Raw genomic sequence first — 18,573 nt, 5'->3', positions numbered from 1 at the left:
GGGATAAAGCGCACAAACGTCGTGCCCTCGGGTCCCATCTCCATGGTTACCATGAACTCAATATCCGCGTCGCCCAAGGGTTTCAAGCCTGAGGCTGTCATCCCTCGAATCCACCCGGTGAAACGTTCTCTCTCTTGCCCTCTCTTACCCTTTCTCTCTTCGTCTGCCTCTTCGCGTCTCGTCTCGCTCGTTCTCTCCCTATCCTCTATCCCTCGTCGAGCTGATTATATTCCATTTCTGAATCGCCCTGGCCACCTTAATACTCTGAGTTCTCCAATATAGGCGACACGTGGCCACAGGCTACGCGAAAGACAGCCTTTCTAGATAAATATGAAATCTGAAGATGTTCTAGCTCAGACTAATTTCAGCTGTCACTATTTGTTAAAAACAAAAAAAACATATATATGCAGCCAATATTTTGCAACATACATTTAATTTCAATAATTAAATATCTGAACAAAATTATAAATCCTACCAAAGATTCTATTTTTGTAATTAATTTTGCTTGTTCCAAAAATTAAGAATTTCTGTAACATAAATAAAAATAAAAATTAATTTTAATTTTTACTTTAATATGTTATAAAACTAAAGATAACACTTCGCTAGAAAATAATGAAATATAATTGAATTTCGACGAAATTTCTTCTTATATTTTATTATCTCATGCTTACTGCTTACCCAGTACAATTTATAAAAATATCATAATGTACCAACATCGTAATGTATTATTATTTCTTTATATTCTTTCTTAATTATAGATATATTAATATTCCACCTACTGGCAGTAAAGAGAACATTATATTTTATGCACATTTTATGTTTTACTTTAAGTTTAAGTAAAAAACGTATAATACTTGCAAAGAGGAACGATACAGCTAAGTGAGGTGTTTTATACACAATGTGCTCAACAAAAAATTGGTACATAATGATGGTTTTGAACGCTTCTCAAATAAAGTATGGAGTTATTAAGAACGACTTATTTATACAAGATATACACATTACCATTATTTCTGCCACGACAAAACGTTTCAATATTAATTAGAATAAATCAAATAGACAAAATTTTTGGTTTAATGTGAATGCTTTTCCAATCGCAATAACTCTTTAAAAAGGATTAAATTAATTGCTAATAATAGAATAAATTAAAAAATTCAAGTAATTATATATACATATACGTACGTAAATTATATCGCCTCCAATTATATCTCCTACATAACGCTTCAGACGTATTAAATTCTACGTAACGATATCATTTTCCCAATTACATAAATTTTTTGCTATAATACATTACAATTTAAATGTTTCAACGTATCCTCTTTACACATTATAGTCGTTCAGTCTTTATTACGTGAAACCATCGACCGATTGAAATAATTATCGCGTGTAACAGTAATTAACATTTTTAACTATTACACGCGTCCATCCTTCATTCTGATTATTGACATCTGAAAGCTAAAAAACGTTCATCATACGTCGGAATATATTATAATAGAATTATTTTATTATGCTTCTGTTTAAGTTGGAAGCACAGAAATTGCTGAAGTAATAAATATTAAATATTAATATAAATTATTTGGCACTGAACAACGATTATGTAAAGATATTCCATAACAAGACACGTGCCAAATAATCTAATCGGCAAATAAGTGTGGATTAATAATAAAGGCGATATACTGGTACTTTGTAATAGGCATTTTAAACATTGGCAGTACTTGAAAATACGTGAGATTTCTGCTTTCTGTGATTAATAATGTAAACTTTGATGAAATAAAATGTTATATCAAAAATTATATCAAAAGTAGATAATTAAAGTAATATAAAGTTAAATATTTTAATACAAATCTTATGAAAGTACAATTAGATTTTACGTATACAATTTTGATAATTTTATAAATCAAAAGAATACAGTATTAAAAGTATGAAAGATTAATAAAGGAATTATAAAACATAATTGGCATGAAAGAAAAGTCTACTAAAAATGTGCTCATATTGCACAAATGATTTTACGTTATGATGTAAATATGATGATACTAGCTAGAGATTAATCACGTTTTATACATATAAATAAATACGTATTATTAATTAGAATTCATCACGTAATATTTTCTTGGCTGTCAAAAAAAAAAAAAAGAAAAAAAAAGTATGTATTATGTACATGTAAATTACATAAACCGACATAATAAAAATTAATAATAATAGATATTATAAGAATTGTTTTCTACGATCTCAGGCACCCACGTACGTTGGTGGTTACTTTTTTCACATGAAAATGAAAAATCAGGTACTTGCTTTGAATTTGTTTTAAATTGATTAAGCAAAGTATTTTTGCAAAAGTTTATTAATATTAGCAGAATTCGCACCAAAATTCCGAGAAGGAAATATATAAATAATTAAATTAAACATTAATCAAAAAAATATTAATTATGCTTAGTTTTGTAAATATTTCTTTAATAAAAAATGTAACAGCTAATTTTTTTTATAAACACTGAAAATGTTGATTGCAATATACAACATAATATATTGATAACAATTCCAACTTTCGGTGGAGAGTAGCTATATTCTGTTGTACCAACATTGAAATTATCACTATTTAGTAATTATGTGTAAGATATTGTACAAATTATTCCATACTTTTTGGACAGTGTGCTCGCGGTATTGTTATTATTAATATTATTATTGTTATTACATTACAGTTTGCAAAAATACGATTTACTATTATAACAAAACCTGCTTATTTCACACTAGCACTACAATGTCCAAAAGTATAGGTCAAATATTATAATGCAGCGAACCTATACGTAGTGACAATGTACACTCATTCACTTAATATATTCATACATTACCATATAACAATATTTCTATATGGCCATACCCATGTATTCTCATTTTCTTTTGCTTCTTTACTTCCTTCTTTCCGTCCGTCCTTCCTTCCTTCCTTCCTTTCTTTCATTCTTTCTTTCTTTTCCTCTCTCTCACACACACACACGTGCGCGCACGCACGCAGGACTATATTAAAGACTAATCACGAGACATGTGCTCATACACATTACTCCTTTCATCGATGCAATTTTGTGTTGAAAAATAAAGAACAATCTATTATATTACATTTAAAAAATGTACACTACAATTAAAAAACGTTCAGTCATTTACAATAGGGAAGCTTAGTATCGACATGGTGGAAACAATTTTACCTTGAATGTATGCAGAATCCCAAGCCAATTCCCAATAAGTTTCATTGCAATAATATGCAATTCGCATTAACTCACTATACATTGCAACGTAGAATAAAGACGTCGCACGATCCATCGAGGCCAGCTCACACAAGACTATGCAGAAAGATCGCCGGATTTCGGGCGGGTCATTAAAGTTCCTGCCCTTTATAGAGCATCACTTCAAGTACGATTTATATAATGTTGTGCTTCTACAAGTTTCTTTCTCTTGTTCGAGAAGAAATACCAAATCCTTGAAGTTTACTCTCTTTAAACGTGGTCTCATTGGCATTTGCCTGTTTAATCCGCTGGCTGATGCATTTACACCAGGAGTGTTATTAGTCGATCCTGCTACATCAAGTTTAGGTTTTTTGCGAGGTCCAATTGCTTGCAAAGCTGTTAAATTTGCTTCTCTATGCCTTAATTCTTCCATCTCTGCACGTTGCATCTAAAATGTTTTATTTATCTTAAATAAAAATTGTAGAAAGATAATCTGTTAAAATAAACTCCACAAAAATTGTTAAGAGATATTATAATTAATATAAATGTACTTTAACATAAATTTATTACAAAATATATTACCTCTTTGGCCTTAATTTTTAATTTTGCTTGTTCAGGATCATCCGTTTTTGCACGACTCTTTGCAGCACGTAAAAGTAATTCTCGTTCTTGTTCTTCATGTTTCTTACGTTCGACTCTATCTAAATCTTCCAAAAATTTTAATTGTGCTCTTACATCTTGTGTTACTTCATATCTAGGATCAACCTACAAGTAAATAAAATATTAGAAAAGGTAAAAGATAAAACACAAAGTATTAACTAATTTATATAAGCAAAATTAATGCAATTAATGATAATAAATCCTTACCTTGTTAAGGTCTATTCTATGTTCTGTGATAACGGCTAACTTTTCTACTAAATTCTTTAACCTTTCTTGAACAGCATGTGAAATTAACGCTGCTACTTCTTGATTAGGTTCTTCCAATCCATGACTGGATGCTAATATAGCATATCATTGTTAAAATTTATATATTATTGCATTACTTATAATATTATTACATTTAATAATACACTGCATACTTATTTAAAGGAGTACAAAAAAAATTACCGATTTGTTTAATTCTTTGTTGTAATGGTGTCATGTGCAAAAATACTTCATCTTTACAAGATCGTATCTGGGTACCAACAAATTCTGTAGAACCGAGTATTCTTTGAGATTCCTCTGCAAGATTAACACCACCCATAGCTGCTACATCATTTATATCATCATCCGCCCTGCACAAAAAAATTATCACATTATTATAATAACTACTGTAATATATTATAAATCTTTTAATTAGATACTTTTTATTTAATCACTAATTTTTACAGTTACACTATCTTTGAATAACAAAACTTACGTATATCCTGCTGATGAAAACGTCTTTTTCTCTTTCTCTTTCGCAGCCGGTTTTTGAACAAGAGAAGGCACTACGGTTTTATTAACAGTAGTAGTTGTATTGAGTGTTTTGCCTTGTGTAGTAGCGATTGGTTTTACAACCGTAGTTGCAACTGTGGGTGGTTTATGTACAACAGGAACACTGGGACGAATCCCAGTTCCTGCTGTTGCTGCTACTGTTGTTTTCACAGCATATGCTGTGCTTGGGCTTCGAACCATTGTCGTTACTGGTCGAACCTATATAGTAATGCACGTTTTATTGTATACTGTACACAGTATATTTAAGATTTATGTGTCAACTTGATAGGCAACTGCCTATACTAATATAATTATATAATATTAATATAATATTAAACAAAAATTATTTTGTACATTAATATTTACGCATTAAATAAAATATAAAATTTTTTTTTTATTTATAACAAATAAATAAGTCTTACCAGCCTCTGTGGAATAGTTTGAACGGGTCGTGGAACTGTTGTTGTAACTACTGCTGCTGCTGTTACTGCTGTTGGAAGTGGTGTCATTACTCTCACTTGTGTTGTTGCTGGTGCAGTCGCTGTTACAGGAACAGTTGCTGCCACTGCTACTGTAGGTCTGTATTGAGTTTGCTATTAATATGTAACACATAATGACAAATTAGAAAATATTGCAATAATCCTGTAATAATTTTTATATAATTAATTATAATACATATATTATATTCGTAAAAATAATTTTATATAGAATAAAATAAAAGAAAATGTAGTAGGTTACTATTTTTGAAAATATTGATTACTTTTTTTATAATTTCTATACAATCCTTTTATAATTATTCTCTTTAGTATATTGTTGAAATATATTTTTCTACAGATCACATACAAATAATAACACTTAGCTATAGAAAGTATATAATTTACATTACCGTCATAGTTGGAACAACAGCCGAAGCTATAGAAAAAACAACATTGGCAGGAGGAGGCTTTATTCCCTCTATGACTAATTCCTTTGTAACGAGCGATTGCCGAAGAAGAGGTAAGCTTTTCTTCAAAAATCCGATGAGACATGGTTGTGGCGAAGCATTTAATAATTTTTCGAGTCTGTCACAGAATTCTTCTGGTTCAACTTTAGTATCAATTAGTTCTTGTATCAAAGTTCGAACATTACGTTCCACTGATTTAGGCTCTCGACTAGATAACTCTAATAAGTTCGCTAAGAATTTACGGCACTTTTCTTTGGTATTATCAGTAGTTTGACGCTAAAAAAAAAAAGAAATATCGTCATTTAAAAACATTGTATTAAATTAAATTATTTTATTGCGTATCTAATTTTTTTGTAAATTCTTATATAAAGTATACATTCAAATTTGATAGTGAAAGATTGAAATTAATAAATATAAATACCGGTGTAGCTGTTTGAGCTGTTTGAACAGTGGTAGCCGTTGATGTAGAAGTAGTTGTGGGTGCAGTAGTCACTGTTCCTGGGGTTGTAGTAGATGTTGTAATAGTAGGAGCAACAGTCTGTAGCAATGTAATAAATGTACAATACATTAATATTATTAAAACATTATAAATTATAATTTATAAAACATAAAGTTTTTATATAATTTTATTTATTTAAAATAATTATATTTAATAAAATTTACATGCAGAAATAACAGCAAAAATAACAAAAAATTAAGTAAATAAAATACTCAACATGTTTAAAGTAACTTTAAATAATGTTGCTATATAAACGAACTTGTATAAAAAAAATATCTATTTTTATTATTTACCACATGCAACTAGAAAAACTTTCGGAAATTCTATATTACTACATTTATTATGACAAATTACAAATTGCATCTATTTTTCTGACATGCATGCCAATATTCAGAAACAATGTTTTAAAAGTTTTGATTTGCTGGCTATTGCAAGTATTTATAATCATAGAAGTTATTAAAATATGTTATTTAATACGTTATAACTTCATATATATTGATAGAAATCAATAACTTGATTTAATAATTATAAATAGTATAATTTTTCATATTAAATTAAAATAATATTTATACTTATGTTATACAATTATATGGCTTATTTATTAATATATTTTTTAGACGCACTTGTACCTTGTACAGACTCATATTATACAATTTTTCGTAATTATATATTGCTGTAATATATATTATTATCAAAATAATATACCAATAATTAATATTCATTGATTGTTTTATTTCAACAATTTTCGAAATATTATGTCAGCTTCTTTATTAATTGTAAATTAATATTGATTAATTATATTATTAAATCTATGCAAACTTTATTAAAAGTGATCATACAATGTATCGATTTTTTTAATTAAATTGTTTTTATATTACATATCATCACTATTCAGAATATAATATATTAATTCAATACATATGTAACATAATACTAAAAAAAAAAAAAAAAAAAAAGAAAGAGAAAGAAAGAAATATAGAAAAATCTTTTTACTGTTACGATTTCTAAATAGCAATCACAAAATAATTTTAAATACTTACACATGCTCATACTATAATATCAACAAGAAAAATAAATATAAGTTAAAAAAAAAATAAAAACAATATACGTATATAAAGAAATAATTGTAAGTCATATATGTTTTTATAAAATTCCTATCTTAATATAATGTATCTTTCATCTAGCATAGCAAGTTCTACATAACACCTTTAACCAATTTTTCATGCAATTAAGTTTGATAAAAACATTAAATTTTAATGCATTTACTATATTTTATGAAACTCAAAACACTACGAGAGAAATGCATCCCAAAAAGTAAGCTAATGAGATGTTATCAATTACACAAAACTTTTAGAATATAAATCAAATGTGAGCCAAAATAAATAGACTCTATAATAATAGATTAACAAATTGCTCATAAAATTTTAGCATTTATAAAATTTTTAATTATAATATAAAATGCTGTAAAAACAAAAATTCACTAAATACTTACGAACAATCAATAAATAAACAACTAATTATAAGTTTTATAATTTAATTCAAATTTAAGTTGATAAAATAAACATTAGCTAAATGAACAAACTCTAAACATAAATTATATGTTGGCTTTCTGATAACATCATTCCACAAAAACAAAATCACAAACTAATATAAATATCTACAGTAGCACTACAACGAGTCTTGTAAGAGGTATAAAAGTGCGTCACCTGAACAGATTTTCTTAAGGTGGCGAGTGGTGGGCCAGTGAACTGAGTATTCAGCCTACTTACAGTTGGCACTGAAGTTAGGCGATAGGTAGTGCCTGGAGATGGTGCAGCAACTACTGCATTGCCAGTTATACTATTTGGAGTAACTGCAGCACCAGCAGGAGAACCTGTAGCTGGAGCTGGACCCACCCTTAATAACTGATACTGTCCATTTTCTGTTTTTAATAACAGATGACCTTGAGCACCAGCTTGAAGGCTATGCAGTGCCTGTAATGTTATCTAAAAATTGAATATAATTGTTAATTGCAATATTATTTTATTAAAAATTCAAATAGTTATTATTAAAATATACATTTAAATAGTAAATTATACATATATATACATATATATATAAAATAATAGAAATAAATACAATACTTATATATTTTATGTAATATTAATTTAAAACAACTTAAACTATAAGTAATATATATGTTAATATCAAAATATCAAAATGTAATTAAGATGCTATATAAAAATTAATTTTAATGTTTTTTTATATACTATATAGCAAAGTACACTCTTAAAAAAAAAAAACCATAACAAACAAATAAAAAGCCTTACCCCTGGACCTCCAGCTCTTGCTCCAACTAATTGATGTTGTCCAATTACCACTCTTGGTGTAACTTGTTTATTGGCTTGTGCTCCTGCTACTGGGGTGGCAGGACGCATAGCATTTACATTAACAATTTGAACATTACTGGGTACTATCGTCGAAGTAACCCCAGCCTTAGCCTGTAATGCTGTGCTGACCACATTGCCAGCCACAGAGACAGGAACAGACATTGGAACAGAAACCATGCCAGGTGCTACACTAGTCTTGATCACTAAAGCTGCCCCTGTTGGCTTATTCACTGCAGTCACTGTTTGACTGGCTGCCTGACTAACAGAGCCGACATTGGTAACAACGTTCGATGTAGTCTGCAGCACTGCTTGCGACGTTATACCTAGAGCACCGTTTGCTAATTGGCCAACAGTTTGTGTGGGAAAAGCGAGTTTATTGTTTGCATTTGCCACCCCCGTAGTCGCGATTACTTGTCCAACAGTGGGATAGATGAGCTTCACTGGTTCATGTGTCTTGGTCAAGCTTGGTATATTAGTAGTTTGATTACTGGACACTTGGTTGGTTGTTACTTGATTGATATAAGTAACAGGAGCTATTCCTGGTGGCTGTGCATGTTGCTGCTGTTGAGGCTGCTGCTGAGGCTGTGCCTGTGGCTGTGGCTGATGCGTGGTAATGACCTGTGGCGCCACTGTGTTAGAGGTAACCACGTTCACGGGCAGCAAAGTGCTGGTCGTGATCGACTTGGTGACCTCCTGAGTCATTAGACTATTCACGGTAGTCGCCCCGCCGCCGTTCGAAACCCCATGTTTCTGTGGCTGTACCGCGGTGATGGTGCCCCCGTTGGAAATAGCGCTGTTTACCTGGTGATTCTGCTGGCTGACCGATGCGGCACTCGCTTGGTGGCCGGCGACAGTCGGCGTCGACGTCACTAGTTGCGTCTCGAGGGAGCCCACTATCGCGTTCACTGCGGATTCGTCGACATCCGTGCTCAGAGCTTCCTCCAGAAACTTAGCTGACGCCATTTTCTTCCAAGCTCCAACTGTAAACTGATCTGCACATGCGCGTGTCGCCAAATTGCTCCCATAGTGCCTTGGCCCCTCTTCTACCTCCCGCACTTCTTCCTGCTCTCACTCCCCTCTCTCAGTGCAGCGGAAGATCGTGCTGTGCGGCGAATACACGATTTACCGTCGGGCGGTGTGACCGCCGATCGTGATTCTTCGACATCCCGTCTCGTTGACCCGCTCCCGGATGTCCCACGATGATTGTGTATAAACACGCGTCCGCGACACTCTTATGACCACCGAGACGATTTCGCGCGCGTGCACGTCGTTCAACGCCGCGAATCGCATTATGGCCGCTCGGCGGCGCTCACGCAACACGTCACCCGCCAAAATGGCCATCTTCGAAATGCGCAATCGACGCGCCGTTGATGCACGCATGTCGCACGCGTCGATACCCGCCGCATGGTCGTTACGCACCTCCCCCACGTGATGCTGCGCGAAATAATAATTCCTCGTCCAGAGCCGCACTCGCGTACTTGTTGCAAAATTATCACCGTTTTTCTGCACGTGCCTATGCCTGCTTTCTCCCTTTGATCACGGAAATTGTGTCACCTAACCACCGATACCGCTACACCCCAAAAAAACACGTGGGAAGGACACAGTGGCCAGCACCTTCGTTTCCGGAAAGTAAACAAGAAGATCGTCCTCTACGCCTTCGTTCAAGGTATTTTCCAGAAACTATGGCACGTAACGACATCCGATTGGCCATTACGTCACTTTACTCGACCCGCGAGAAACTACAGTCGAGATAGCGGTCTGTAGACAGTGATTACAAAACCAATCGGAATCAAGAAATTTTCTTTTTATTCTCAATTACTCATTTTATTTCTCTCACATGCTCTCATATTTAATTGCTCCTTTACCTTATAAATCCTCCATTCAACGAAATAAAGCGTTTTTCAATAATTAATATATATAATATTTATATTGTGAATAAATTGTAACTGTAAAAAAGATATGATTCGAACATATGACGTGCGAGAACAATCTACATGCGAAACACCTAATTAACATATCACTTTTTATCCACAGGAACTTAAAACTGATTGGTCACTACACAGTACACATCCAGCAAACATTTCTGTGTTTGATATGGATACAAATAAAATCCAGAAATCTAAGTCTAATATTAGAGTGAAAAGAAAAAAGCTAAGAAAAACGAAGCTTAAAAAAAATGCATATTTATCTGGAAAACACCGTGCATAATCAACTTAATTGGTGAGATAATTGATAGACAACAAATTTATTTATAACCTTTAGTATGTGAACACTAACTATATAATTGTGTTTAACTAGACTAATACTTTGCAAAACATTATTTAAATGTTATGTGCATGTTGTAATGCAATATTACTTGGTAATTTGTTTAATAATATTTATTTTACAAAACAAAAAAAAATATATATATACTACAGTTTAGTTGATTTTATCAGAAGTTAAATTGATTATTTATTTAACTACATAAATTTTATGTTTTAAACCAAACAAAAGTAATTGATGCACAGATTAAATTAAATTAGTAATATGTGAGTAAAAGTGATAAATAGAATAGAAGAAAAAGAACAGAAATTAAAATATATTTGTTTCTTTATTTAAAAATCTATAAACTGATAACTGTAGACAAATTTTAACTATAGTTTAAGAAAAAAGAATGTAGATGTTTTCATAATTAATTTTATTTTATTCATGAGTTATACATATAATTGTCAAGTCAAGGCTGAGGTGACCAATGAGGCCATTTTTTAATTTCATTATATAAAGCATCTCCAGGACTTAAAGTTTGTGAAATTTGTCGATGACCTAACAGTTTATAATTTGATGCAATTTTTCCAGCTTTGACCCCAAGTTCTATGATCTTTTGTGCAGCATGTAATTGCACTTTTGGTGGTACAACTGTATTGAATGTACCAATAAAGGAGATACCGATGCTCTTTATATTGTAATTAAAAGAATGAGCACCTACATGATCCCAGCTTCTACCAACATATGCGAGACCATCTCCTCCAACTAGAAAATTGTAAGCAATATCCGACCAGTTTCTAGATTCGATATGGAACGTCTGAGCAAATCTCACGCGAAATGTACATTCTGATTGTGTGGTACAAAAATCTGTTGCAGTGTGACTAATAATTACATATGGTACTGGCAGCGTCAGTTTTTTTAAGGGCTCTGAGGGTGGCTGCGCGCCCCATTCGTTTCTTTCGACAAAACGTACAGAACTTCCAATTACACCTAAAAATAATGAAAACAAAATATATTGGTCGAAAAATTCAAGGTACATTATATACTAAATTAATTAATTAGAACCTCTTTAATCATCATCAAAAATTGTGGCAATCTTAATTAAATTACAAACTAATTTCAGCAATAAAATCTTAAAGGTAATTATTGTAGATGTGGAATGCAAAGTGTTTTAAAATACACAATATGAAAAGGAAAGAAAATGTGAGTAAATCAATGAATAGAATAAATACAAATATACAAGATACAAATTGTAATTTTGCAAATCCAATAAGATAATATTGCCTCGTATACTACTTGCACGAAAAATTGCAGATCGATAATTACCATCGAGTGATGAGTCTGGAATTTCCGGAAAGATTGGTGTATCCGGTTGATGAGTGAAATATATAGTTGTGATTATTACAATGGTTAAAAGTATAACAGCTAAAATGCATGATAAAACCGCACATCTCCACGTCGAGCACCATTGCCTCACTAAAATAATAAAAAGCTGTATTAAACGGTGGCCTTACGACGTACTTACAAGTAAGTAAAAATTCATGCACGATTATTACGTCAGAAACCATATACGTGACAGGAATATTACATTACATTACATTAGGCCTTTTACATAAAATTATTTTAATTCGTATTTTATATTATTTTACTATTCTATTCATAATTGAGTAAACATCGCAACATGCAATATCTTGCCAATCAATCAATGCCAGAACACGTATATACTGCAGGATAAAAATAGCTCTGTTATGTTTAGCTATAAAAATGTGGCACAGTTAAAAATGTAACGATATTCAATCTATGATATCAAGGGTATTAAAACTGAAAGTTAAGTCTGAAATAGTTGTAATAAAATTCACCATATAGATTAATAATATTTTGTAATAATATATTGGTGAGATAGCTTTTACAAAAATTATTATTTATAATCTAAATTTAATAACAATGTTATATTTTACATTATACTTTATGATCTGGAAAAAGTATCGAAACTATCGAGATAAATATAAATTATATATTGCTTTATTATCTCATTGCATTTTTTTTTTTAATAAATTATTGCAAATATAATTTTTTATGTTCTCTATCAATTAGTACACTAATTAAATAGTCCAATACTAATGAACAGAAATAATAGTAAAATTGACGTCAACTCCACGTCAATGTGTCAATGATTAGTCACGGTTGAATATTTTTAACGTGATAGATATTATCCTGCAGTATTATACTAAAGCATCTGTATTTAAAAAAAAAAAAACGTAAAAAAATTAATTAAAGTCTTATATTGTTAGATCTAAAAACTTGTCTTCCACGATTTGATCATTACCTTTATTGATTTTTGTATTTTGCGGAAAAATGGATCCATTTGAGACTCCGTTATCCTTTGTCTTTGATAAAGAGTTTTCCGAGGTAGTGACGCCGTTGAAAGCGTGCCTCGCGTCGAATTTATCCGCATCCTGAATCGGAACGGGATTTGTATAAACGAATTGTTTTATGGTAACTGGACCCTTGTAGAAGGTCTTGTTACCCAAATGCACATTCGTCGAGTTCTTCACGCAGACATCGCCGAAATTTGACGGATCAGCATTTGGTAAAACTACATCACCATTCGTGGTGGCGACTGTTTGATGTTGCTGGACAATAGTCGAAGATGCCGGCAGATTTGTAATCCAGCCGCCGCCTTCTTCGACGTCCGTTTCCTCTTCCTCATCCTCTTCTTGATCTACGTCACTGCACTGCGTAGAGGAATCTCCAACGCTACCATTGCCCGGAGCGACGACCGCGGTTTCTCTTGATGTCCGTGTAACCTCGTCGTGAAACCTGCCGACTGCGTGATTCTCAACAGACACAACAATACCACCGTTCACGTCCTGTTCCTTCTGACACTGATTATCGTCGAGCGTTTGCTGCTGTTGTACCAGTGTCACCATACCCATGCACTACGTAAAAAGTATATTCTATATGTTGGATAAATCTTAAAATGTCATATGCTATATGCAGCAGAATGCATTCATTAAAAGAAATACTTGTTACACACAGTAATGGAAAATTCTAGTTAATAAATTAAAATTTAATAAGCCATATATTTTTTAATATAAAAAATTGATTCAGTTTTCTTTTATTAGCTGTTAATGTAACAAGGTTTCAATGCTATGCATGCTGCATACAGTGTAAACTAAATTTTTTTATTAATCATCATAAATTGATATAGATTATATGCTGAAAGATATGCAGCGTTGCTGATTCAATGGGTAAACCTTTTATGATATCTGAGAATATAGTTACAATGAATCATAGTGTTGGAATTTTTTGTAACAAATGTTGGCACGCTAGACATCATTAATATACGCTACTTAATTTTTTTTATTTTATCTTTTCATCGTTTATTATTATTTAAATAATAAACATTGCGAACAATGCAAAAATGTTGCAACACAATTACTGTTCTATATATAACTTCATTGATAACTTGCATTCCATTTCTACAGATTATAGGAATAGCTGACCACAAAAGACATATTTCGAATGAAACGTATATAATAAAAAAAAGTAATTAAAAAAAAAAAAAAAAAAAACGTATTGCATAACTAATATTTTCGTAAACAAATTGACATCAATTGTATTAATACTTCGAAAAGGCATGGGCTAAACGTTGCAATATTATATCTTTGCCGTTGAAAATATTTTACTGCGAAATAATATGCGTTTAATCTGGTTGATCAATTATATTCTCCACTTATCTATATCACAGTGGTAAGCTTTCAATTAGTCATATCGTAATTTTTACTTAAACAAAATTATTTACATCTTCAATCACGAAATATTATTTATAGTGCGTCTTGTAATATAATACTGTATATTAATTACAGAATTAGCTACAGAAACTATAGAAATGGAGTTTATCATGAAAATATGATATGCAACAAACTCAGTTGGGAAACACTGCTTGTATTTCCCAAATCGGCGTAGTCGGTCGGCAACAAATCGCATTATTCGCTAAATTAAGGATTGTCTGACTCATTCTCGAGATTACCTCGCGCAAATCATCATTTGTGCTGGCGGCGGTCACTTTGCCAACACTAAATGCACCATCAATCTATGACAACATAATGTCACCGTGGAAAACGGAAAGAAAATCTTCATTCGATTCAATCCCGAGCAGGTTTTCGTTGACACCACCTATTGTCGGCGAATGCTGCACGATCTCTGGAGAACAAAATATAATATGGATGAGAGTGGACTCTGTTCACTCTGACCACTCTGTTCGCAAGCCACTATCGGTTATCTTCGTTGATTCTACGACACTGTCAGACAGATACTGGCTTCAGCGATGACGCCACACAGCATACCGAAGGACGATTCGCCTTGGAGGTGGAATCGTGGAAAGTGCTCGTTCTCGCTCACGAGAAGCAACAAAACGAGGAAAAAAATGGAAAATGAGATCTGGTATAATGTGATATTTCCTTTCACACGATATTCTCGTATTCAGTTTCAATGATAAGGTTTCGAATTTTCGAGCTGATAAGTGGATGGCACAGCGGTCACCATATCACATTTGTCTACGTCACTATTGCAGATCACGCTGCATATTAAAACGGAATCATTATAAATATACTCCGGGAATATACTATACATATCAATATAAACTTCACGAGTGTTTTTTTTTTTTAATCTGAAAGATAGATTTTGTAATTTCAAGCCGTTTGTCAAGCACTTACTGATAAACTGTCGATAAAATCAAAGTATGCGTAATAGCGACATTATCTCTGCTTAATCCGACACCGAACGGACTGCTGTCGCGTAACGGCGTTGTCTTCTCGAACGTGCTTAGAAATCAAGGCCCCTCTCTAATTCTTTCTCTCAACCTGTTGACGATACAGCTGCAGTATACGTATATGTGCGATAACGTCGGCATATATGATTATCTTTTGGCGTTGTATAAATTTGTAACTTTATTTTAATAGACAGAGGTTTTTAACTCCAATAGTAAAAAAAAAAAAAAAACAAAGTTATATTCAATTATGAGTATATAATACAGTCAACGATCAATTATTAATGTAAAAAGGCGCGATTAATGATCAGATAAAAACACTAAATGTTATCAAGAAATTTAATATCACATAACTTACATTTTTGATAGAGATACAAAAAATTATACGGGTTAATACACGTGTAATTATGAGACAGTATGATACAAGAATTTAGAAGTGTCATTAGACAGTGTGCCAATTATTGATATTATAGTGTCATTAATGAATTTCACGTTGTTTATCACGAATGTATTCATACAGATACGTGAGGCCTATCGAATTATTTATATATAAATTTTCGAAAAAAAGATGACAATCTTATATTTATTTATAAAATAAAAATGATAATTGCGCCGTAAGTGCTAATATTAAAAAAATGTAATATATAAGTATGTATATGTATAAGAATTATCCCAATTCTCACTATATTTCTTTAGATACATGTTCTTTATTAAATACACATTAATCTAAACATTCTAAATGATAGCCTCAAAATCTATTAAATTAAAAGAGATAAATAAATGCAACGAGAATATATTAAGAACAATATGTTGATATTAAAAAAACTGCTTATTTAAAAAAACGATACATATTGCGCTTGATCACATATTATTATTGTATGAAACAATGAATGCAACAGATCAGTATTTATTATTGACTTTAAAATAAAATATACTTTCGCGTATAATCATGTGCATTAAATTAATATAATTTTCTAATATTTGGAAAAATAACAAAATTAATTTTTAAAGTACATATTAATCATTATTAATCAGTTTTAATAGTATGTATATATTTATCATATTTTACCGTTCATTAACATACATCTGGAATCTCCTTCAATTCAGAGTAACAAGAGAAAACTTCATTATTATTATTTTAATAATAAATAATACCCTCTTATCTATTTTTTAGCATTAATTTACTGATCTGATAATTCTATATAATTAAAATATGATTCACTATCAATAACATTGTAATATTTTATAATTAAACAACACACGCAGTTTATATCATCTTTAAAGTTATAATAAGTAAGTTGTAGCCTTCTTTTTTCTTTTCATTTTTTTTTTTTTTTTAAAGTACGCGTCTAATTTTTTCTTATTGACTTTACTATATAATATTGTATGCAAAACTCTATTAATTCAACGCATAAGGTTTTGGATGTTATCTCACTTGTTTATTATGAATGTATATCCGATATTTCATTGTTGAAAAGTTGACAAGATTTTGCATCATTTAGTTAAACACTATCATCTAAAAAAAAATAATTATTATTTATCTTATCTATAATACTTAAAAATAGTTACATTGTTATATATAAAAAAGCTGATTCTCACCGTGATACCACCATTTTGTCTTTTTTGGATTCTTGTTGCAAGTTTTTACATAAAATGTATTGTCAGGTGGTCTCTTCTACATGGAAAGTATTCATATTAATTATGAATATTAAAACAAATATGTTCATATAATTTCTACAGTTATATCATACCTTTTCTTTACAGCTGCTCAGCATGGAAACAATACTCAGGCAGATGCTTTGCACACTGAGAGCAGGAGACCAATCCTCTGTTAATATGGATAAGCAAATATGACCATTGCTGTAGATATGTGGGTGTACAGGGATATTTCCACCAATAAAAGTCACTTCTGGTGAATCAAATGGATACTTGGAACTGAATTTAAACTGTAGCTGAAATTGTTCCCCTTCATACAGGGTACCTTTAGCACCTTCCATGTTAACAATCCATTGTGTCAAATTTTGTCCAACAGATTCTCCATCTACATGTACACCTGGTGGAGGCTCGCGGATCAAAGACATCAATTCCTTCTGAAGTCTCCTCTAGGATATTAAAAGAAATAATATTATGGAAGAAACTTATTAAAAAAATTAACATTTTTATAAAAATCAATACGGCACCTATGTGACAAGTTTTTTTACTCTCTACTTTAAAACATGTAAGTATTAATGATAATTAACAAAAATGTAAAGATTAGAAAAAAAGCATGTATTATACCGAAGATAAGAACAACCATATTTTGACAATGTTAAACTCTTTGTTAAACGTTACAGTTCCTCTCAATTCAGTCTTTAACTCAAGAACGTCTGTATAAGAGTAACAAGCGCGATTGACAACCATTATTTGTCATTGATAATTGCGACCCGTTAACGATAAGGAAGCATGACAAACAAGTCGCCGTGTATTTCCTATTTCATCTCGCGATGCCCGTTAGAATATAAGCTTGACACGCTCGTTCTTTCGTGAGGTGAAAAATTGAGAATCGAAAGAATGCCGTCTTTCTACCCATCTTTTTTCCGCCTTTAGTTTTCCTTTCCGATCGTGTGTCTTGCTTGCGTCTCTTTGATCGCGAAAAGATGGAAACCTCCGACGTACCTTCGACGGGGACGTTGCTGCCATTGTCGTCAAGGCGCTCTCCATCGAGAAACATAACCGCAGCCTGCTCACCGACCAGATTAATCGTTTCTTCCCTTCCTCGCGGGGAGAAACCGTGTCTCACGTTCGCCCGCACACCTCTCGCATACTTTGCGACAAGAGACAAGTGGGTGGGCTTCGCGGTAAAGAAAACTGACTCGGCGACTTCGTTAGATCTGTTAAAATTGCCGCAGCGTCGTCGGCTGCGGCATTCGCGCGATACGGCCGAGCTCAAAGCTGTCGCGAAGCGCACCGCGCACGATCGCCACCGCACATTCACATACACAAACGTCCACGCGCGTACATTAAGAACATACACGTATGTACGTGCAACGGTACTTTTACGACCGAAGCCGCGCAAGGAAGCGAATAGCGCCGACTGGACGGGC

The 18,573-nt window shown here is 32.2% G+C and overlaps 3 protein-coding genes and 1 long non-coding RNA gene across 8 annotated transcripts; 1 reads left to right on the top strand and 3 right to left on the bottom strand.

Moving 5' to 3' along the window:
• Positions 1-2,421: 2,421 nt before the first annotated feature.
• On the bottom strand, positions 2,422-9,477 carry LOC139106209 (transcription initiation factor TFIID subunit 4). 2 transcript variants are annotated; one of them, XM_070662773.1, is made up of 10 exons: positions 8,416-9,477; positions 7,813-8,091; positions 6,029-6,145; positions 5,551-5,883; positions 5,087-5,257; positions 4,609-4,883; positions 4,317-4,483; positions 4,077-4,207; positions 3,792-3,974; positions 2,422-3,657 (listed from the first exon to the last, which is right to left on the bottom strand). In XM_070662773.1, the coding sequence occupies exons 1-10, from the start codon at positions 9,436-9,438 to the stop codon at positions 3,388-3,390; spliced, it is 2,949 nt and encodes a 982-aa protein (XP_070518874.1). In that variant the 5' UTR covers positions 9,439-9,477; the 3' UTR covers positions 2,422-3,387. The 2 variants fall into 2 exon arrangements, with proteins under 2 accessions (XP_070518874.1, XP_070518875.1); XM_070662774.1 differs by having other exon boundaries at positions 7,876-8,091.
• A 524-nt stretch (positions 9,478-10,001) lies between these two features.
• LOC139106217 (uncharacterized) lies at positions 10,002-16,774 on the top strand. 4 transcript variants are annotated; one of them, XR_011546311.1, is made up of 10 exons: positions 10,002-10,141; positions 10,510-10,695; positions 11,311-11,494; positions 11,596-11,752; positions 11,843-11,922; positions 12,034-12,246; positions 13,463-13,669; positions 13,931-13,970; positions 14,208-14,472; positions 14,589-16,774. It is a non-coding gene; the product is annotated as an uncharacterized lncRNA (long non-coding RNA). The 4 variants fall into 4 exon arrangements; XR_011546308.1 differs by having other exon boundaries at positions 11,311-11,752; XR_011546309.1 differs by lacking the exon at positions 13,931-13,970 and having other exon boundaries at positions 11,311-11,752.
• On the bottom strand, positions 11,136-14,895 carry LOC139106212 (peptidoglycan-recognition protein LE). The gene is made up of 4 exons (XM_070662778.1): positions 14,753-14,895; positions 13,046-13,658; positions 12,046-12,195; positions 11,136-11,709 (listed from the first exon to the last, which is right to left on the bottom strand). Exons 2-4 carry the CDS (start codon positions 13,653-13,655, stop codon positions 11,189-11,191), a joined length of 1,281 nt encoding a protein of 426 aa, XP_070518879.1. The 5' UTR covers positions 13,656-13,658; positions 14,753-14,895; the 3' UTR covers positions 11,136-11,188.
• A 22-nt stretch (positions 16,775-16,796) lies between the features above and the next one.
• LOC139106215 (ubiquitin-conjugating enzyme E2 W) lies at positions 16,797-18,462 on the bottom strand. Its single transcript, XM_070662783.1, has 4 exons — positions 18,146-18,462; positions 17,242-17,592; positions 17,090-17,165; positions 16,797-17,006 (listed from the first exon to the last, which is right to left on the bottom strand). Exons 1-4 carry the CDS (start codon positions 18,188-18,190, stop codon positions 16,993-16,995), a joined length of 486 nt encoding a protein of 161 aa, XP_070518884.1. The 5' UTR covers positions 18,191-18,462; the 3' UTR covers positions 16,797-16,992.
• Between the last annotated feature and the right edge of the window lie 111 nt (positions 18,463-18,573).

This window comes from Cardiocondyla obscurior, linkage group LG10, assembly GCF_019399895.1.
Source record: "Cardiocondyla obscurior isolate alpha-2009 linkage group LG10, Cobs3.1, whole genome shotgun sequence".
NCBI classification, from domain to species: domain Eukaryota; kingdom Metazoa; phylum Arthropoda; class Insecta; order Hymenoptera; family Formicidae; genus Cardiocondyla; species Cardiocondyla obscurior.
This window is presented reverse-complemented; position numbering and strand designations above follow the sequence as displayed.